The following is a 22391-nucleotide window of genomic DNA, read 5'->3' on the forward strand; positions in this document are numbered from 1 at the left end:
CTTTCCCCTACCATTGGTCTCTGGTGTTGCATTGCTGTGTAACGTCATCCATTTGGGCGTTCTACGCAGTCTCCACCCCTCGGGGTCTATTGGCTCTCGAGTAATATTATTCTTAACTAGTGTGATTGGCTAGTAATTCAATCATTCATGTTCGAATGTACTTAAGTTATTTAAAGAAACTTTAATCCTCTACGGCCTTAAATGTTACATTCAGTTTACCTGGCAAACCATGATTAATACTATACATCAGAAAAGCAGTTAGCAAGTTACAATATTTTCTTGACAACGACTGCCTGCTGAGCGCATGTGTAGGAAAATGGCGAGTTTACGCAGGCGCGTAAGAAGTTCCGTTTGGCGCTAGGAACACGTGAAATGGCGGGCAGAAGACGGCGGCGAACCTAAGGCGCCTGCGTAGTGGCGGGAGTTGGGCCCCTTTTGCGCAGGCGTAATGGGCGGGGAAAGGGTCCGGTCTCAGGATTGGTCGCGCAGGCGCAGGGAAGGATCCGTTTTGGCGGGCGGTTGGCGTTGCGCAGAAGGCGGCAGCGGCGGTGGCTTGTGGTCTCACCACAGAAGAACAGGGGAGACGTTAGCGTGAGTGGTCGGTCTCGATCCCGGGTAAGTGGCGGACAGTCTTGCCTACGCATACGAGGTCTTGAACCGACTCCAACTGGTCCCGTTATTGTGTGTAATGAATGGACCGCGGGGTGGGGGATCGTGAAGGGGGAGCGGTGGGTCCACCCAACCAATGGAAGAACAGGGGCGGGATGTTTTATCCCCGTAGGTTCTGTGGAGCTTTGCAGCCGAAGAGTTTGACTGGCGAGTGTATAGGCCAATTGGGTCTGCCTTTAGCTGCCGACTGACCGGTCCTTGGGCCATCGGTATGTAGGAGGAGGGCTTGCTCCTCCTGAGCAGCGGCTCACTGAGCCAATGAGCACGAAGCGCGCGGTAGGTTGGGCTCCTCGGAGAGGCAGCGGTTTGACTCCAGTGGGGGATGCGGGAGTCGAGCGCTTAAATGGATAGACCAAATCTGGAGCCAGTAGGCACACAGCCTATTGAAAGCGCTCGGGCTGACTGCCCAATCAGCGCTCCAGCAGAGGGAGGTCTTAGATTTGGGGATGCGAGGATGAGGAGTCACTGCCTGCGATGTCGCGTGGGGGTGGGTATTTTATCCACAATGGTTTGAACGAAGCCTTTGAGCTTCCAGGCCACACACTTATCTGGTAGGGAAGCTGTAAGTTTGGTACTGAATGCCTGAATTTTGGCTTTTGTTTTCCCACATCGGTACATCCCACAATCCCACATTTTTAGGTTGGGGGGTGGGGACAAGGAATGTTTTTTGACTTTGAGAACTTCTTTACGAAGACTGCCTTGAAATATTAGAAAGTGTAGGATAAATCTCTTTGTACTGTTGCGGAAAGGTACCCAGGAAAAGTCAACATAATAGTAATAATGCATATTTCCACGGACAAAGAGATTTGTAAATCCATAGAAAAAGTTTGGCAAGCTAACATAACAAAGGGTGTTACCTCCAGGGTTACAGTGGGATGGAGACAGGTTGGATCTCCAGTGTTTAAATCTTTGCAGGGATAATAATTTGTAATTAACGTTAAAATTTAAAGCCAGTTGTTTTTGTGTTTTTTAGTTACAAGCAAGTACTTCTCACCTCAAAAAAGTGCTGTTTTTCTGTTAAGAACTAAGGTGACCCTCGATTTTAAAATGCAAATTTTGAAAAGGTGACTCTGAGTACTTGCTAGGCATCATGCTAAATGTTTTACAAGCATTGCCCATGTCTCCAGAGTCTTTTAAGTTCTTCTCTGAGCATCTTTTCTCTGCATCTGTATCTCTCTCTTTAATCCATTACAGATCTCCTAAGCCCTTTCTGCTGTTCCTTTGAGGACATCTGGATTTAGATAAAAAAACAAGTTGCTTAAGGAGGTTAATGCTTAGGATGTTGGAGATAGGACTCATTCATCACCTGGGTTGGTTTTTTTTTTTTGCCTTTTGATTTTATTTCCTTCAAAGTATTTTATAAGTAGTCCATATCGTGTTGGTAATGGCCATTCTACTCTGTCCAGTATTTTTTAGTAAAATATTTTAATTACATATTGACTGTATCAGAGTCTATACTGCTCTATTATTTACTGATTTATTGTCAAAGAGAAAATCTTTAAATATTGTAATAAATTCAGATCCACATGAAATACTGTTATGAGTAGAGACTTTTCTGATATACAAAAGGAAGATGATTTTAACTGAGCTTATTGTGAACAGAGGAGAGATTTTCCTGTTTGGCACTTGCAAAAGGAAAACCTATTTTGTACTTGCTTGTAAGCTGTTTGTAGGTATTCTAATAATGTAACTACTTCATTTATAACATTTATAAGAACTAAAATGATAACAGATTAAGGGTGAAAAAAAGTGAAAGCTTTGGTTGTTCAGTCCTGTCTGACTCTTGCAACCCCATAGACTGTAGCCTGCCAGACTTCTCTGTCCATGGAATTGTCCAGGCAAGAATACTGGAGTGGGTAGTTATTCCTTTTTCCAGGGGATCTTCCCGAACCAGGGATCGAACTCGGGTCTCCTGCATTACAGGCAGACTACCGTCTGAGCCACCAGGGAAGCCCCATCTGTCCCTGATTTATTTAGGTTTGAAAGGAATACAGTTTTGATCTACTACAGAGTTTTTCAGTCTCAGCGATATTGACATTTTGAGCTTAATAAATGCATCTCACCTCCCCCACACCTCTTCTTGGGACAATCAGAATGTCACCAAATGTCCTTTGAGGGAAGAGTGCAAAATCTCCACTTGAAAACCATTGATCTGAAATGACAGATGGTAGAATCAATTATCTTGTCAAAATCTTTTATTTTACCAATTGGAATTTAGAGATAAGATGGGTGAAGTGTTTAGGAAATGTTGATTCTCTCTTCAGATGTAGAGTGATCACTGTTTGATTGGATAAAAGGAAAGCTACATTAACGTTTTTACCATTTCTTTCCATTTAAACACTGATTGCATCTTGTGTTTGGCTTCCTAAAATAATGGCAAATAAGTTTTTGGAGAGGTAGACTTTGCTTCAGATGCTTCTTACATTCTCATCTGACTTAATCCTCTTTCCTTTAAAGTTTCACTATACAAACATACGCAAAGCATTCTGACATTTTCTCATTTATAGTACTCTATTTCATTTTTTTAAAAACACAGGTTGATTTCTGCTGAACTGATTTTTCAGCTGTTTAGAGACCCATACTTTGGGGGAAAAGAATTACTGACTTGAAGAACAGGTAAACCAAAACATGCCTCCCTAGGTTACTCTCTGAGTAGATTCCTTTCATCTCCAGCCCTGCCTACTTTGGTCTATAAACAAATTAATCAGTTATCCTTAATTTGATGTTTTTTAATGGTATGTTTTTATTTGAAAAATTTCAGGAATTGTACCTAGACTTTTTGGTTTACTGTGATGTGTGAATAAAAGTTGCTTGTTTTATTGTAAGTTCTCTTACACTGTCATAGTTAATAGGTCTGATAAACATTTCTCTCTGGTGGGGAAATTTTGGTGAGTAGTTTTTAGTTGAAATCTGAGACTATCATATTGAAAATCCTAAGTTTAGACTTATTTCTTGCTTTTGGAGAACTTGGTTTGATTGTTAACTTGTACACTCTGTTAACAATACAAAATGCTGAGTCTGTGTTACACAAATTTCAGACACTTGTGCTTAGAACTTAGAGGCATATCCTGTTGCATCCAAACATAAAATGATTGTTGCTGCTGCTGCTACTAAGTCGCTTCAGTCGTGTCCGACTCTGTGCGACTCCAGAGATGGCAGCTCACCAGGCTTCCCTGTCCCTGGGGTTCTCCAGGCAAGAACACTGGAGTGTGTTGCCATTTCCTTCTTCAATAAAATGATTGTTATCTAAAAGGAAAATGAAATCCAATAGGTAGAAAGCTTCTCTCAGGTAGGAGGTGAGCAGGATGATAACTGGGGAAAGACAAAGACAGAGCATACCTTTGAATTGACTGGATTTTTATATATCTAGGAAAGTTCTGGTGATTTTCAGAGCCCTTGACAGTATTTCTGGAAAAGAGATAACGGTATCCAGGATACAGAGGTTTCTGAGGAAGACTAGTATTTTTTGCTTTTACCATTTATTTAACCACATAGCATAATTTTTATATCTTATTGAAATAGCTCATATCACATCTCCTGGTAAAGCATTTTTTTCTTGTCCTTTTATTTTGTCTGTTTTTATTTCCAGTCACCTAACATGAAATTGGGCCTAAATGCTCTGGATGTTGACTTTAAAAGCAATAAATTATAGTGCTAGATATCACTTATAACTGACTCAGTGTGGCTGATATTTACACATTGTTATTGATGACCTTAGACTCTGGGCAATTGTCTTTTTTCTCTGACATAAATTGATTTCCCTTCCCTCCTTGTAGAGGATGGCTTTAACTGATCATTGTACTAATGGGAAGGAGTCCAGGTCATCCTGAGAAGAGTTGGCTTGTGCAGAGTCCAGGACGCAGATTTGTTGGATTTCTGTAAGCCACTCGAAGCCACATATTCATTTCTGATGACAACTTTACACTTGTGTTGGCAGAACACCCACAGTGACAACTGTTGCCTATGTTTAGTCTGCCCGGGAGCTCTACCAGCTAGCATGTTTGGGGGAAAACCTACACTGTTCTTGTTAGCAGCTATGTAAATATTAGACCTTTCTGAATTTGTCTTCTCAGATCTGCCATCCTTTTAAGTAAATTGCATCCTCTGATTGCCTCAACTTACCTTTAAAATGAAAGATTAAAGGATTTAGGCATTCTTTGGGTCATTTAAAGCACAGTTCTTTTTGCATCAGTAATTAGTTTTATAAATGTTTGGTTTATTATTTTTAAAATTTTATTTCCCCTGTGTCTTAGTTTCTTGTGGCTGCAATTACCACAAACCTGGTGGCTTCAAACAACAAGAGTTTATTCTTTCACAATTCTGAAGGCCAGAAGTCTGCAATCAAGGTGTTGAGCCGGTTCTGGAGGCCCCAGGGGAGAATCCCTTCCTTGCCTTTCTAGCTCCTGGTGGTTGTCTGTTTTCCTTGCCTCCTCACTTCCTGCTCAGTCTTCACGTTGCTTTCTCTATATGTCTCTCTCAGAACTCCTGCCTCTCTTAAAAAGATATGTGTGATGGCATTTAAGGCCCACCTAATAATCTGGGATAAATTTCTCCTTTCACATCTTTAAAGCACATCTTTTGCCATATAAAGTAATAGTCACAACTTTGAGGGATTAGGTCATGTATATCTTTGCGGGGTGGAGGGAGGCATCATTCAGGCTACTGTACCCTGGTTCTTTAATCCCTACCCAAATAAATATTACCTAATTCAAAAAAGAAAAGGTTATTTTTTAAAATGAGGAGCAAGTGGTGGGGAGAGTAGGCAAAGGCACAGGAAACTCAAAGTGAGCAATTTGCCTTCTTTGGTCCTTAGTTTCTTATGGAAGGAATTGGCTAGGTGATAACTTAGAGTTCTCTAGCCCTAAAATTTTTTATGAAGTGACTCCTACATTGTCTTGGGAGTTTATTTTTGAAGTCAATTTTAAATGCAAATCAATAACTCGTTCTTATATTTTGGGCCAATATAGTCCAACTGGTTTTCCCTAGAACTTGAGGGACAGAAAACTGAGTTGTTGACTGGTTGTCAATTTCTAAGGGTATTAACACGTGATAACAAACCTGTACTTGGGTGTGATTTTCTAAAACGAGTGTAATAGACTAGCTGAACCACTTTTCAGTCATTCCAATGAGGCTGAGGACTGTGTAGTCTGGATTTCCTACCCAGTAAGAATAGTTCATCAAACTTAAACACTTAAAGTCAATTTTACCTCAGTTAAGATAAGTTTTTTTTTTTAAAGAGAGGGGAGTAAGCAGAATTTTAAGGGGGAGAAAGAACTGACAGAGTTTTCTACCTGAAACTAGGTCATGGACCTAGATTTAAAATTTTTCACTTGCAGTCTTTTTTTCTTTTGGCTGTGCGGCATGCAGGATCTTAGTCCCTGCAGTGGAAGCTCTTAACCATTGGACCTTCAGGGAAGTTCTGATGTGCAGTCTTACTCTTCAGACTTACGGAGTGCCTGTGGCATCATGTTTCACTGCTAGGAAGCACACCAGAAATCATGGGATTGAGATGGTGTCATTGAAAGGACTGCTTCAAGATCAAGTTTTATAACACACTCATTATTTATTTCTTCCAGGGAGTGGAGGAACCAAATTGAATTCAAGTGTTTCTCTGATTGTAATCTACAATTCTTAGAATAAAACAAGTTCATATCTGAGCCAACGGGCATAATTATGTCGGAATAAAATGCCCTGTACAAAGAGGTCAACCCAACAGGCTAGGAAATCTATCTTTGGTTTCTGAGGCAAATCCTTGAACTCCATGTGCCTTGTTTCGCATCCCTAAATCAGTAAGACTCAACTCACCTCACAGGGAGTTGTGGAGGGTAATATACTGCTAATTTGTTCAGTATTTCACAACAATAAATTATATCTAGTAATCTGATAAACATAGGCAAGCCTCATTTATGCATGTAGTTGGAGACAAGGATAGATAAAACAGATAGTTCAGAAAATTCATTAAAGTTATTTTTAACTACTACTGTTATCAAACATTTTATCTTTTGTTTCCTGTGTACTTTGCAAAGTTTTCTTATTCTTTTTCCATAACAGACATGGGGTAAGTAGGGCAAAGAGTTAACACTAATGTAGATGATGAAGGGATCAATTCATCAAGAGGAAACAATAATTCTAAAATTTACACAACTAATAATCATCAAAATACAAGAAAGAAAACAATAGAACCTTAACACCTTTTAGTTTAAAAAAACAAAACGGAAATAATGTGTGCTCTGGGGTCAGTCGTGTCCGACTCTGCAACCCCATGGACTTAGCCTGCTAGGCTTCTCTGCCCATGGCATTTTCCAGGCAAGAATACTGGAATGGGTTGCCATTCTTACTCCAGGGGATCTTCCCAACCCAGGGATCAAACAGAGTCTCCTGCATTGGCAGGCAGATTCTTTACCACTGTGCCGCCTGAGAAGCCCATTAATAGAACAGGTAGACAGCAAAGCAGTAAAGACTTGAATAGCACTGTCAGTGAGCCTGATACCATAGACATTCATAGGATATTCCACCCAACAGTAGCAGAATATACATTATTTTCAAGTGCATAGCAGTATTTAACAAGTCAGACCATCTATCATAAATCTCAAAAGGATTTGATTATACAAAGTATGTTTTCTGGCTGTAATGGAATTAGAAATCAGTAACTGTAAGACACCTGGAAAATACCCCAAATAATTGAAACTAAACAATATACTTCTGAGTAACCCATGGATCAAAGACAAGATCACACACAAAATTGGAAAATATTTCGAACTGAATAAAAATGATGACATAACGTGTGGGATATAGCCAAGGCAATGCTTAGAGGTAAATTTATAGTATTAAATGCTTTAATTAAAAAGACAACGTTTGAGATTGACATGGACACACTGCTATGTTTAAAATGGATAAACAAGGTCCTACCATATAGCACAGGGAGTGCTGGTAGATGTTACATGGTGGCCTGGGTGGGAGGGGGTTTGAGGGGAGAATGGACATGTGTAGATGAAGGGCTGAGTCCCTTAGCTGTTTACCTGAAACTATCACAACATTGTTAATCTGCTATACCCCAATACAAATATAAGGTTTTTTTTAAAAAGGTGGAAAGATCTAGAGTCTTTCTATCTTAACTCAGAAAAAGGGATAAGAATGATGATGTTTAAGGGTACAGAGTTGGAGTAAGTAGTAAATAAACTCTAAAGACCTAATGCAGGACTTCCTGGTGACACAGTGGATAAGAATCCACCACTAATGCAGGGGGCGTGAATTCAATCTCTGGTCTGTGAAGGTTCCACGTGATGCACCGCAGCCACTGAGCCCATGCTCTAGAGCCCGCAAGCTGCAACTACTGGAGCAAGTGTACCTGAAGCCCGTGCTCTGCAAAAAGAGAAGTTCATGCACTGCAGCGAAGAGCAGCCCCTGTTTGCCACAACTCGAGAAAGCCCTCACACAGCAGTGAAGACCCAGTGCAGCCAAAAATAAAATTATTTTTAAAAATAATAAATCAAAAAATACCTAATGCATGGTATCATGAATATGGATAATATTGTACTGTAATTATATAATGTGATAAATATGACTACACTGTCTACTATATTACAATATATAAATGTACCAAAGATATACATGCTGTATACCTTAAAATATTACATGACAAATTCAATTTTTAAAAATCAAGCCCAAAGTAAGCAGAAGAAATAGTGAAAGTAACAGTAAGCAGAAGAAAGGAAATAGTGAAAGTAAAAGCAGTGAATAGTTGATGAAATATAAAACAAAACCTGTAGAGAATAAAATCAGTGAAAAAGTTGGTTTTTTGGGAGAAGATAATGTAGTGAGCAAGTTTGATCAGTGAAAAAAAGACAAATTAGTAACATCAGGAATAAGGGATATCACTACTAATCCTATAGACACTGTAAGAGTTATAAGGGAGAATTATGAACAATTATGCCAGTGCATTTAATGTCTAGGATAAAATGAATGGCTTCCTTGAAAGACTACCAAAGCTCACTTCAGAAGAAATTAAGAACCTCACTATTCCTAAGTGTATTAAGGAAATGGAATTTGTAGTTAAAAGCCTTCCCACAGAGAAAAACTCTTGGTCCAAATGGCTTGACAGGTGAATTTCCCCAACTTCTACGGAAGAAATAACATCAATTCTACGCAAACTCTTCCAGAAGATAGAAGTGTATTTTTAACTTCATCTACTATCAGACATTTAACTTCTCTGCTTTATATATTTAAAAGTGTTTTCTAATTTTTTTATTCCCCCACAGCAGACCTGTGAGATAAGCAGGGCAAAGTGCTAACACCTTAGGTTAAGTGGCCTGTGTAGTTCAACTTTTCAGTGATCTAGTTGGGATAGGACTCCTATCTTATTCCTAGTTCTGATACTGCTACTGTTAACTAGTTGCCCTTTTAGTAGCTTTTTTTTTACAGCAGCGTTTGGGATGCGCTAGCCACTGATGAGTGAACCAGGGAGAGACTTGGTGATACTTCAGCTTAGTTCTTAAGTTGAAGACGGGCTTAAACTCAGTGCTCATGCAATATTTGACACTTACTTGGCTCTCAATAAATATATAACCAACTAGAGAATTTTAGAGCAAGGGTCAGTATTACTGTATCATCCTTTTGGCATAGGCTCTGAGTTGGGATGATGGTTGGAAGCTGGACAAAAAGAAACATCTTATTTGGCTTAAGCAATGTGTCAGAATGCTCAGTGGAAGAGCTGGGTGGTCTGAGATTGGCCATCCCTTAAGCCATTTATCTGATGGTGGCCTTTCTTTGCATTTAACTGTCAATATATCTAAAGTGTAGAGCACACTTTTATGATATTGTAGCATAGTAACTCACACTTATATGTCAATAGAGACACTTGGAAAGATGTACAAGGTTCAATAATTTCTGGTGTGGGTTTGTTTCTCCTGTCATCACCCATTATGTGTTTTTTTACAGCTTTTAAATTGCCACAGAGAGAAATTGGTCAGCATCTTAATAGATGGCCAAGGAGCTGCCAAGGATACCGTTGTATGGGATGGGAAAAAGTTCAATACTGGGTTGATTTTATTTATCTAAATTGTAGGCTGTGACTTCAATATAATTCATGTTGCTAATACACCAAGGTAATGGCAGAGCACAAAACTATGCCATATGTTGAAGGAATGCTCTCTTACTCCTGGAAGTTTTACAGTCTGAGATACCTTTCTTATTCCAATTATATAAAAACTTATTGTCAGGATGTGTTAATCAGATTTTAGCATACTGATTTAAAGTCTAATACCATCTCAATAGTTACATTAGAGATTTTAGTTTATGGTTATGCAAATTAATTTTTATGACTCTTGAATGTCTTTGCTAAACTAAGACTGTGGTAGAATGTAAATTGTTAGGCATAGTAGAAGCTCTTCCTTCTAATAGAGGATATGTTGAAATGACTTGAAGAAACCATTGTAACTTAAGCTGCTGATAACCAAAATCTGTACAAGCTAGATAAGTTTGAATCTTAAAGTTTACGACTATTTGAGAAATGCTTTATGACTGTAATTTTAATTGGGGATGTGCACTTCAGTTTTCTTTTAACTCCTCCATATTTTGTGAACATGATTTGCCAAAGTGGTATGTAAAAATCTGAGATTCGCAGTCATCTACTCAAATGGTACTCTTATCCATTTTTCTTAAAATTTATGGAGAAATTGCCAGGTTCCTCATGAAAGGTGACAAGCTCTACTAGTTCATGCTTCATCATATTTAATTAGTAGAGAGGAGTGGGTGTGAGGTAACACTTGCCAGAGACTGTGGTGCTTTGAGAAATTCAGTACATTCCAAGGATAGAGGTGTTCAGAGGCACCATCTGGAAGACATTTCCCCTTAGTGGTACCAAATTCTACTTTCTCTTGAATCGAAAAACAATTGAATAGCTAACCTCTTGCCCATGATGGCTTTAGGTGTGCCCTAACTAAATTTAGAGAAAGCAGACACTTGGGAGACGAAGCACAGTAGATTTGAATGTAGGAAAAAAACAAATCCCATGTAAGATTATTTTGTGGGATTGTGATCTGGTAATGAGATATCAAGAATTTGTGTGTTACTGCTAAATATACCAATGAACCAAACATAAAACAGTTGTTCTGAGAACTGCTGTAGTACACATTCATTTATATTTTTTAATGGGGTCAGAGCTTGGAGGACAATACAGTGAAATTTATAGGGTAGCCTTTATCTCCATTTATAATGTATATGTTTTAATCTAAAAGAAGAAAAGACTCTACTCCCTTGCTTGCTGGCACAGGAGGGTTAGATAATCAGCAAATAGGATACTTTGCCCCAGAATAATTCTGTGACTGGTGGATGCAGTGCCTTGGCCTGATTTTTTAAAGGATGGAGAACTGGAGCTCTGCTAGCCAAGGGAGGAGCATTTCCTCTTTCCACACTCCTCTCTATTAATAAAGTTTGTGTTGCCTATATGTGGCTTGTTAATGATAGGGGTGTTAACGACCACAGTTAATCTTCCTCCTCAACTCTTTCCTAATCCAGTCTCTTAAATAGACATTTAAAAAGCTTTTAACTCCTCTTGAATTGGGTGCTCATGGGCTTTTGGTGGATGTGGAGTGATAGTTATCAGCCCATTTAACAAAACCTGAGACAGCCAGGACAGCTGTAATGTGCATCTCTATGCTGTGTTTTTGTTAAGATGCCACATGGCTAATACTTTGGAAATCATAAATCTAGTGGAAGAAAACATCTTTATAGAGGGTATTTTAGTTTTATGCTGTATGTGTGGCAAACCTAAAACCATTGGTACTTCTAGATCTATGAAGAGCAAAGAATACAGACCAGATTAAAACGGTTCTGTAAATTTGGTTTCTTTTCATCTTTTTATTTGCTACAGTGGGCTATAAAGAGGACGCCTTGAAGACAACGCTGTAGCTGACAGTTTAATCTTCACATAAGCCAACAGCTTTCCCCAAGGGCCTTAGGGGAGACTTGGGAGTTTCTCAAGCCTGGACCAACGGAAGTCTCCTGTCAGTGGCATATTTAATTAATACATGTGAGAGGGACCTTTGCATATGCCCTTGCCCTTTTCTGCTCTTTAGAATGACTTTTTTTTATAGAAGATTTGCGTTCTTAGTGTGCTTATAAAATTTATATTAAAATTCTATAAAAGAGCTCATTGATTAATGCATTTTGACACTTGGTTTGACTACCCACAATAGTTCAGCGAGGCAACTTAGCAGTTGCTTTTGTTACTTTTTAAACAATACAAAGAAAGCTTAGAGAAAGACAGGATTATTATATATAGGCATGTGTGTGTATTTTGGCTGCCCTGGGTCTTCACTGCTACGCACAGGCTTTCTCTGGTTGTGGTCAGTGGGGGCTTCTCTTCATCGTGGTGCGTGGCCTTCTCATTGCGGTGGTTTCTCTTGTGGAGGAGCACAGACTCCAGGTGTACAGGCTCAGTAGTTGTTACTTGTGGCTTCTGGGCTTCAAAGTGTGGGTTCAGTAGCTGTGAGTGCCTGGGCATAGTTGCCCTGCGCATGTGGAATCGTCCTGGACCAGTGATCGAACCTGTGTCCCCTACGTTAGCAGGTGGATGGATTCTTAACCACTGCACCACCAGGGAAGTCCTAGTTTATATATATATATACACACACACACACACGCACACTGTGTATACATAAGTATATACAGTGTGTGTGTGTGTGTGTGTGTGTGTGTATGCTTTTGCTTGTAAGTCGTCATGAAAATGCAAAAGCCACCAGGACAACTGACATTGATAAGCAGTGAATGGAGGGATTGGGCAGAGTACAGAAACCAATGGTCTCATGTGAGTGGTTCTCTGCTTCCAGTATTGATCTCTTAATGCAAACAGTTAATCATGACATCTGTTGTTCTTCTGGGTTGCCCCAGCTTTCTGTGATGCCCTCTCATTCCTGGGGACTGGCAGTTTTTACCTTTTTTTTTTAATCTTTTACCCTTACAATGTGTGGGATTTTGGGGTCCCTCTCTGCTTCACCTCCTCACCTCTTCCCATTCGCTCTTTTTTTTTTTTTTTCTGGAAGATTTCATCTGTTAAAGAAGTTCCCTGTCATCGACTTGGAATGTACGTTCTGACTGCCTGACCGCAAAGGTCTTTGATGTTTGTCCAAGGCTGAATTCTCACCAGATTCCCTGGCTTAGGTGTTTTCCCCCAGCACACAGGGGCTTGCCTGTAAGATGAATTTGCCTTGTATCATTGATATGAAGGGTTGGTGGGGCCTGCTCTTTCTCGTGATCGGATGGGCACTTAAATTGCTGGACTCTGTCTGTAGTTGTTGATGCCTTTACCAGAGAGTTCCTGTGTGTGTTCAAGAAAAGGCTGAGATATGTTATGTCTGAAAGACGGGACTTGAGAAGCTCACCGCTTCCCATGGAGATTTCCATACGGATAATAAGGTTGTGCTCAAGAGGCTCGGCCTCTCTTCCTCCGGCATGGTATCAGGATTCTACCTTAATCTCTCCATCATCCTGCCAGCCATGTCTCATTTCTCACACTGGAGCACTCCCTGCTCCCAAGCTCAGCGTGAACCACCAGTCTAGATGCTTTATCTGGTCCAGGCTCTAGCCCTTAAATTGTCCGTCTGGCTTTGTGTTTCATTTGACCCTAATACACTGGGTCGCACTGTCTAAAAGAGAATTATGTCCCCTCCGATGTCTGAGTGCATTTCTCATTTCTTACTGCTGCTCCTGAGCAGATCTGTAACTTCAAGGTTAAGATAAGACACATTCCATCAGAACTATGTCGTCATCCTTGCCAGCTTCTGATCTGTGACTGTCCAGGAGATTTACAAGACAATTGCATGCCATTCTTTACAGAATATTATGGTTGGACTCTGACTCCTGGCATCAGGCCCAATTTGATTTGTCAGCTGTTGCAAAACCCATTTCCCAAAGAGAAAGGGATCTTAGCCATGTGCATTTTAGCCAGTTCTGAAGAGTGGGAAAGAGGGAATTGATTTGGTTCTTTATTTCTTGATGTTTTAAGGAGAAAGATGGGACACCAGAATGTTTTTGTCCGTTTCCTCATTGGATTCCCTTGTTTTCCCTGAAAGGTTTCACTAAAATCTTACTATTGCTGTCATTCTTTCCTGTCCCTTATCCCTTCACAGAACTGCTATTTTTTCATTCTGCCGTCTCCAATGTTTTCCTGAGTTTTAAGGACTAAGAATTTTGCCCTTGAGAGAAAAGGTTACCTGCCTTTTCTCTGAAAGTTTATTGGTTTACCAGCAGCAGGTTAACAAAGACAAGGTTCCTCCTTTCTTGCTCTCTAACATGTTGAACTGCAGGAGTTACTCCATGTAATATGGCTTAATGGCTTAGGAATTTGGAAGGTCACGTATTTCCTGCTGCTGTTGTATTAGGCCCTGTAATATTTTATAAACGCTTCTCTTGGGGGACTTAACAGCCTTTGGTTTCAACATAAACTCACCCTTTCCCTTGGAGGTAGGCAGTGGGGATTTATTTGGCCCCCTTTAGTGATTCTGGGGTTAGACCTAAAATTTATTTACTCAGGATCACACATGGCAAGTTAATCACAGAATCACAACTCTGATCTAATTCCTTTGGCATTGTTTTCATATCCCTTAACTATGAAAAGTTTTAAAAACTTACAAAGAGTTGAGAAAGGCAGATTTTACTCAGATTTCCTGATGAGTCTATTCAAAGTTGAAGAAATTCTTATAGTTGAAAACTGCCCATTGTGCTCTCATACCCTACAGTTTCTTATTTGATAGGCAGAATAATCACCATTCTTTTTTTTTTCCCCCTCAGTTGGGTTCTTTGCTTTTGATTGTCCCTTATTCATACTCTCTTGTGGCAGCAGCCTTTGTCTCTAAAAGACTCATATCTGTAAAGAGAGCAGAGTTGTGGAGCTCTCTAAAATGTTCTTTAAGGCCAGCAGAAAGGAATATTCACAGGACTGCAAGTCTCTTAAGTCTCTTTTCTTTATCTCAGTCCTCCTTTTCTCAAGTATTAGGAATTTTTAATACACGAGGTTTTTATTATTATATTGTATAATTAATGTTCCAAGTGGGTAATTATTTAAAAATGTGTTTTATAATATTACAAAAACAACTAATGAGAAGTGGTTTTCAATTAACAGTAATGGTTGTGACTGGACTGTTCCTTTCCCTTCTGTTTTTTAAAACTACTGGAGAATTAAATTGTTTTCTGTCTATAATTTCAGTTGAAATTCGGTAGTGCTTCAAGTCTCTAGATTCTGTTTCTGAATCTAGCAATCCCCCAAGAAGGAAAGTTGTATAGTATCTTTGAAATACTTCTCCCTTTCCTGTTACTCCCTGCACCTCCCCCGCCTCCCAGTTTTAATTAACTGTTCAGTGACAGATGGTAGAAAAGGCCTCGCCTAAAGTGTTCCTGGCGGGCTGGATTAGGGGGTCGTAGTTTGTCCTGATCTTGTTGTAGAAGGATCTAGCCTTTCCCCGCCCCCACTTCCAGTTGAGCGATAATCCTGTTAGATCTTAAAATGCTATTGATTAAATTCCCAGTGCTCTTAGAGAAATAAGCACAAGTTCTGGATTTAAAAACCCAAGAGCCAATTCCCTGGAGCTCTGAATGCCTTAGACTTGAGGCCAAGGGAGGTACCTTCCAACTTCTCCACCCTGCCTTCACTGAAAAGGAAAGTTAAGCCTTTTAACTTTTCCGTTTGCTTCTCTCCCCCCTTAGTCTAGTAAGGCTGCCAGTTGCCATGGCAACGGACTGGGACAGCTGCGCAGTGGCGCCTAGGCAGCTGGGTGGGGGCGGGGGAGCTGCCAGCCCGCCAAGCCCCAGACCTGGGAGGGGAGGCCCCTCCTGTTAGCCCAGAGGGAAAGAAAGAACTGGGGCGATCCGGTAGGTAAAGGAGGGAACCCCCATTCATCTTCTACCTTTGGGGCTCCTCTTCTGCATGAAGGTATAAAGGGAGATTGTCCTCTTTCCTCCCTGAAACTGAAGAACACATATGTAAATCCTTGTTTTTCCTCGTGAGGCAGGGGAGGCCATAGTCACAATGCTTAACTGCATGCATGTAACCCGGGGCTGGTTTTAACCCTGGCGCTCTGACCTAAACTGCTCAGCTCCCGGAAATTCCAAGGTGAGTGGGGGTGGGGTGGGGTATTCTCCCTGGAATATGACATTTCCTGTCTCTGGTGAGGTTGGAGGCTGCTTTTATTTTAAATAAATCAGATTTTTTTTCCTTGAAGCTAAAGGACTTTCGTCTGAATTCGTGGAAAAATTATTTTGAAACTCCTTACCTTACATTCCCCCCACTCCCACTCCCTCATCCAAACGAAGTATTTTGATAAAAAGAGTTTTTTGGGTGGGCACACCTATTGCTAGTAAGTTCTGGAGGTATGATTTACAACTATATATCCTTGGAATTCCCTAAATTTTGCTAGTTTGCAGTAAATTGATTAATGCAACTTTTTATGGTACTCAAAGACAAAATTCTGAGATTAGTAGTGACCTTTCCTATTCCTGGGGTGGTCATCTGATCAGAAAGAAAATGTTTTTAGAATGCTGAAAAAAAAGCTTTAAGGTTTACAGCAAAATAAAATGGAGTTCACCTAAGAAAACAATCCCTGCTACTCTATAATCCAGACTCTAGGCACCATTTAACAAGGTTAAGGAAGAATTCTTAAAAATGATTGTGGTGACAACAAGGAGAGAATTTTAAAACACTAGAGTCTCTGCTGTATACCCCCTGGTTGTGCATATTTCTGAGCTTAACTCAATTTCCATTTGTGTTGCCTTGCTTCAGCTTTCCTTGGGCCTATGAATGGTTCTTCTGTGTTTGGAGGCTTCATGTTGCTGTGAGTCTGGGACCAGACCTCTGTTTTCCTCCTCCTCTTCCTTTGGCCCAAAGTCAGCTCCAGTTAAGAGGAGAGGTACCTCCTTAATATTTGGATTAGTTGAGCCTTAAGAATTACTGAACAGCCCAATGACTAGTTTTGATTTTTAGGACAAAAAAATATTTTTCTCCTCCCTGCCTCCCTCCTATCCCCAAATGAAAGATGAGGCTTAATATATTTGAGGTGTCAGCCTTGCTTTTGTGAGCTGATGGATGCTCTGAAGGGACAAGCTCAATTTGTTGAAGGGAAATGTACCGAGTCACTGAAAATGTGGTGAAACATGCCAGAGCAGGCCTTTTTTGTCCTGCTAAGAGACTGCTCAGAATGCTCAGAGCAGGGGAAAGTTAGATTTTGGTGGCTTTTCTTTTTTTTTTCTCTCATTTTTATAGAAAATCTTAAATAGAAGGTTTTCCATATTTCTCTTCCAGTTTATGACTTGTAGACAGTTGTAGAGGTACCAGGAGTAAAATACCACACACTACTTGTTTTATGGAATCTGAAATTAGAGTTAGATAATTGTGGCCATCTAATAATTTTGATCTTGTGAGCCAAAGAGAAAGTTGTAATTAAGAAAGTGGGGATCTGCCCATTTTTGGTTACATTCTTAGGACTCATCTGTAGAATGTTTCAAAACCCAAGAGAAAGGTACAGGGCAGCTTTGTGTACACCCGCTGCATCCCATCAAGAAGAGACTGAACATTTTAACTGCCCACATGGATTCTGACCATTTTTGTCCTTTCCATTTGCAGGAACCCGGTGGCCTTAGTCCTTCAGGTGAATCAGCGTGAGACATGGGAAAGAAAACCAAGCGGACAGCTGACAGTTCTTCTTCAGAAGATGAGGAGGAGTATGTTGTGGAGAAGGTGCTAGACAGGCGTGTGGTTAAGGGGCAAGTGGAATATCTACTGAAGTGGAAAGGCTTTTCCGAGTAAGTACTTTCTCTCATGCTTTGGGACTCAGGCAGGTAGACAGCTTTGGTTCATTTCCCTGTGAGCCATCACCATCTTTGTCTTGTTCTTTCCTCGCCTGTACTCCTTTCTAAGAGTTGCAAGACACTGCAGTAAACTAAGCAAAGTCTCCGCTTCTTGGAGCTGATGTTCTAATGAGACTGCTTTTGAGAGGCAGTGTAATGAACTGGTTAGAAGCGTAGATTAGGGGCCAGATTGCCTGGGTCCAGATTCTTGCTCCCACCACTTACAGTATGAGCTGGGTGACCTTGGTGACGTTCCTTAATCTTCTTTCCTCCTCAATAAAATAGGGATAAGAAATAGTATATATCGTAGAGATGTTGGGGAAATGTATAGAGTCAGACACATAAGGTCAGTTTAAGTGTAAGCTGTTATTCTTTTGGATGTAACCAAACTAAAATACATACATTTAAGTAGAAGTTGTAGTTGATCCCATAGCTCTCCATAATGACCCTTGGCCCTCACAAGTGTCCTAGGATGAAACACTCATCTTCATTATTTTTTTTAACACTCATCCTAATAAGAGACTTAAATCTGAGACCCAATATTTATTTTTAAAAATTTAAGTTATATATATATAAAACTGACGCAAAAGAAATTGAGTGAACACTCAAATACATTCCACCTCTTTTCTACAATAACACTTTTTAATATAATCTTTATTCCTCAATCTGTCTTTTTTACTATTATTTATTTTAAAGACCTTAAAACCCCTCTTTCACGTCAGTGAGCTTTAAGAATGATACTGAAGTGTTGAGTATTCAGAGTTAGGCAGTAACTGACTTTAAGTGCTGAAGTAAATATACACATACTGAAGCATAGAAGAGGTAGCTTGAAAAGTGAATTACATGAAGCTGTGTAATCATTAGGCATTTTGCCTTAATTTCTCATTAATTCTCTTCCCAGGATGCCTGATAACAAAGAATGGATTTCTCTGAACAGCAGTGAGCTGATAGGAACTGGTTTAGGCTCCTAGGAGTGTTCAATAGAAATGGAATGCAAGCCAGATGTAATTTTAAATTTTATGGTGGCTACATTAAGGAAAAGTGGAATTAATTTTAATAATATATTTTATTAGACACTCCCATCAAAATGCTATTTCCAAATTAATACAAAAATTATTAATGAAATTTTATATTTTCATGCTAAGAATTTAAAATCTGTTATATATTTTTCATTTTACAGCACATCTCAGTTCATACTAGCCACATTTCAAATGTTCATTTACCATATGTGGCTAGTAGTTACCATATTGAACATCACAACTTTAAAGTGTGAGACTTTAATAAAAAATTGAATGCTTTGTCAGTACCTTGGGACAAAGGTGTGATCAGGAGCCTTTGGAATATAGTCAAGGTTATTATGGGAATCAAGTTTCTCATCTGGAGCGTTGTTGGGGTTTTAGGCGGGACGGCTCATGCACTGCAGGATGCTTAGCATTTGTAGCACAGACAGAACTAAATGTGGGTCGCACGGCAGTCAGAATATGCCCTCCATATTTCTAAAGAAGTGTGGTATCATGGCATCCTCTAGAGTTGAGCATACAGATTTGAGAGGCCTAGAGCATCATGAGCTAGGAATTAAAATACACGTTCATGAAGGGGGCTTCCCTGGTAGTCCACGGGTTGAGAATCTGCCTTGCGATGGAGGGGACACTGGTGTGATCCCTGGTCCAGGAAGATCCCACATGCTTCAGAGCAGCTAAGCCCTGTGTACCACAACTGAGCCAGCGCTCTAGAGCCTGTGCTCTGCAACAGGAGGAGCCAACGCAATGAGAAGCCTGTACACCACAATGAAGAGTAGCCCCTGCTTGCTGCAAGTAGAGAAAGCTTGAGTGTAACAGTGAAGATCACCACAGCCAAAAAATAAATGTTTAAAAAACAAAAATACACCTGAAGACTTTAAGGGTGTTTATTTGGCCCATTGAATCATCACTGGAAATTGTTGGGTGTTTTGAAGAATTTGAAGACTGTGTAGTTGAGCTATTGGTACCTTACATAGATAAAAGAGGTAAAGAAAAGATTTAGGGTAGATGGATTAACATTTGTCCTGAGTTTTTCAAAAGTATCTAGAGTTTCATTAAAGACTGAGACAGATTGTGCCCCTTCAACATTGTCCACAACTAAGTACCTGCTGTTTGCTAGGCAGTGGTTATATCCTACCTCATGTGTTCTCTATAATTCTCGTAACAGCCTTTAGAGGTATTTTCAGTTTACAGACGAGGAAATTAATTGTTTACCAGAGATAACATACCTGATACATGCTAAAACAAGGATCCAGCATCACATTTCTTCGGTGCTAAAATCCAGATTCTTTGTAAGTTATACCATGTTGTCTTTTGGGAAAACTGATTGTTGTAGAAACAATACTAACCTGGTGGGGAAGGGATAATCCCGTTAGAAGATTGGCTTTCCTTGGAGGCAACAGAGATTCTTCTCCTACCTCCGCATCTTCGCTTGCGTACTGTACTACAATGTTGGCATGCCTCTTGGTTTTGGTGCCTTAACTCTCCTGGGATAGTAAACTATATATATCTGTGAATTTGGGAGAAGTTATTGTACGAGGATTTTTTTTTGGCTGAAAGAAGAGCTGTGAGGGAGAGGCTTTCCAGTTTTAGCTCAAATGATTTAGAAATAAACTTTGTTTCATTCTTAAGCTCTTTTTGCAGAAAGCTGAAGTCTAGAGTAAATATCTCAGATTTTTCCATCATTATTAAGTTACAGCATGTGTTCAAACCATTCTTATTTAAAGATACTACATTGTTTTTGTTTTTAATAAAGTATCTAAAATAAATTGTGCATAAATGTAAAAAATATTTCCTAAGTCAGTGAAGGGATTATAGAAACTGTGTCTGTGATATATGTACAGATATATCTTGATGTAGCTAGTTCTTAATGAAAGAACCTCTGCCACTGGCTAGGAGTGAAGAGGATGCCTGGTCTAGTTTTTCCCAAAGAAGATAAATTTCTTGCTTTCATTACATAACCTGCTATTGGTATTGGTGTTTTGCACTTCTAAAATCCATGCTGGGAATACAGAGAACAAGTTTGTGAATGCAAACTTATTTTCCTCATAGAAGGACTCCCCTTGATCCAAGTTTAATTAGACACAGTTATTTAACTTGAATTATTTTTGCTTATTAATATAGAGATGCGTTTTGATTACCTAGTGACAGTAGACTTGAATCCAGAGCAATGAATGAATGCACTCCAAATCCCAGTTTTGAGTCTTTTCCTTTTTATGGTTTGCTTATATTCTAATGATTTAACCCCTTACTGCCTTTTTTTTTCTAATTAACTACTTAAGCCTTCCAACAATTTGTTGGCATTTCTTGGAAATATAAGTAACATAATTAAGACATAATTAATTGTCCTCTCTTCAGGATTTACATAGATGATGTATGAAATCACATTTGCCACTTAGAAAGCAGAACTTATATTTGAGTGTTTAACAGGTTTATTGATATACAGTTTACATACCATAAAATTCATTTATTGAAAGTATACAATTCAGTGATTTCTGGTAAATTTTTAGAGTTGTGCACCATCAGCATAGTCCAGTTTTAGAACATTTCCGTAACCTCCCCAAATTCCCTTGAACATTTTTGTATTTAATTGCAAGCTCCAGCCACAAGGAACTACTGATCAGCTTTCTGTTTTTAAATGTCTTTCCTAGACATTTCATATAAATGGAATCAGACAGTGTATGGTGTTTTGCATCTGTTTAGTTTTAACTTAGCACAGTCTTGACGTTCTTCCATGTTGTAGCATATATTAGTATTATGTTCCTTTTTTGTTGCTGAATAGTATTTCATTGTATGGATATACCATGTTATGTTTATCTGTTCGCCTGTTGGTAGGTATTTGAATTGTTTTCTGTCTTTGACTACTAAAATGCTGCTATAATTGTGTGCAAGTTTGTGTGTGTGTGTGTGTCGATATATTAGATAGATTTCTAGAATCAAATTTATTATCTCCTTTAAGCATAGGGATTCTATTCCCTTTTTGCCTACTTGTCTTCTGTGAAGTAAAGTATTGGATTCCCTCCTACCCCAAAACTTCTTCATTTCTTTCCTTTTTTCTCCATTCTTGCCCAGGGAGCACAATACTTGGGAACCTGAGAAAAACTTGGATTGCCCTGAGCTAATTTCTGAGTTTATGAAAAAGTATAAGAAGATGAAGGAGGGTGAAAATAACAAACCCAGGGAGAAATCAGAAAGTAACAAGAGGAAATCCAATTTCTCAAACAGTGCTGATGATATCAAATCCAAAAAAAAGAGAGAGGTAAGCTTTATTTCTCCTCTCCTCCCCCCCCCCCATCCCCCACTCTTCTTCTTCCCGTGCTTCCTCCTCGCTCCACCCAAAAAAAGGGGGCACTGTTTTGGTTGGTTTTATTCTGAGGATGGCCTGTAAGGTAGATTGTTGAACACGAGAGTTCCCCGGGGAGGGTTGTTGATCCACTACAGCGCCCCCTCCTGGCTGAGTAAGAAATGTAATATGTGTCCACTGAATTGTGCTAAGGTGACAAAATTAAATCCCTGTAAAACATTCAGCCACTCTGTGCCTTTTTTGTGAATAGGTGGCTGAGTTGTCTTACAGAGAGTCTTTAGTGAATTTTTTAGGGATAGAAAGAAGCTTTAAAATATCTACCACTTCATTTTTTTCTTTTATTCCAAAGATAGCACTTAACTTTAACCCTTTATAGTCTTTCTTTTTTAACTAAGGTGAAATCACATAACATACAACTAACCATTTTATTTTACTTTTAAATTATTTATTTATGGCCACACCAACACATGTGGGATCTTAATTCCCTGACCAGAATCAAACCCACGCCCCCTGCATTGGGAGTGTATAGTCTTAACCACTGGACTGTCAGGAAAGTCCCCAAT

The 22391-nt window shown here is 39.5% G+C and overlaps 1 protein-coding gene across 7 annotated transcripts in view; it reads left to right on the forward strand.

The window, feature by feature from the left end:
- The first annotated feature begins 485 nt into the window (after positions 1–485).
- The window catches only part of CBX5 (chromobox 5), a 34566-nt gene continuing 12660 nt past the window's right edge, over positions 486–22391 (forward strand). The window contains exons 1-6 of one of the 7 annotated variants that reach the window (XM_059886603.1): positions 488–615; positions 782–878; positions 3206–4547; positions 4923–15534; positions 17282–17460; positions 21597–21783. In XM_059886603.1, the coding sequence (XP_059742586.1) occupies positions 17324–17460; positions 21597–21783 (324 nt within the window). In that variant the 5' untranslated portion in view covers positions 488–615; positions 782–878; positions 3206–4547; positions 4923–15534; positions 17282–17323. Of the gene's footprint in view, positions 616–781; positions 946–3205; positions 15535–15605; positions 15776–17281; positions 17461–21596; positions 21784–22391 lie in introns of those variants that run through there. The other 6 variants (XM_059886602.1, XM_059886601.1, XM_059886604.1 and 3 more) reach the window with 6 other exon arrangements.

Source organism: Bos taurus, chromosome 5 (assembly GCF_002263795.3).
Source record: "Bos taurus isolate L1 Dominette 01449 registration number 42190680 breed Hereford chromosome 5, ARS-UCD2.0, whole genome shotgun sequence".
NCBI classification, from domain to species: Eukaryota; Metazoa; Chordata; class Mammalia; order Artiodactyla; family Bovidae; genus Bos; species Bos taurus.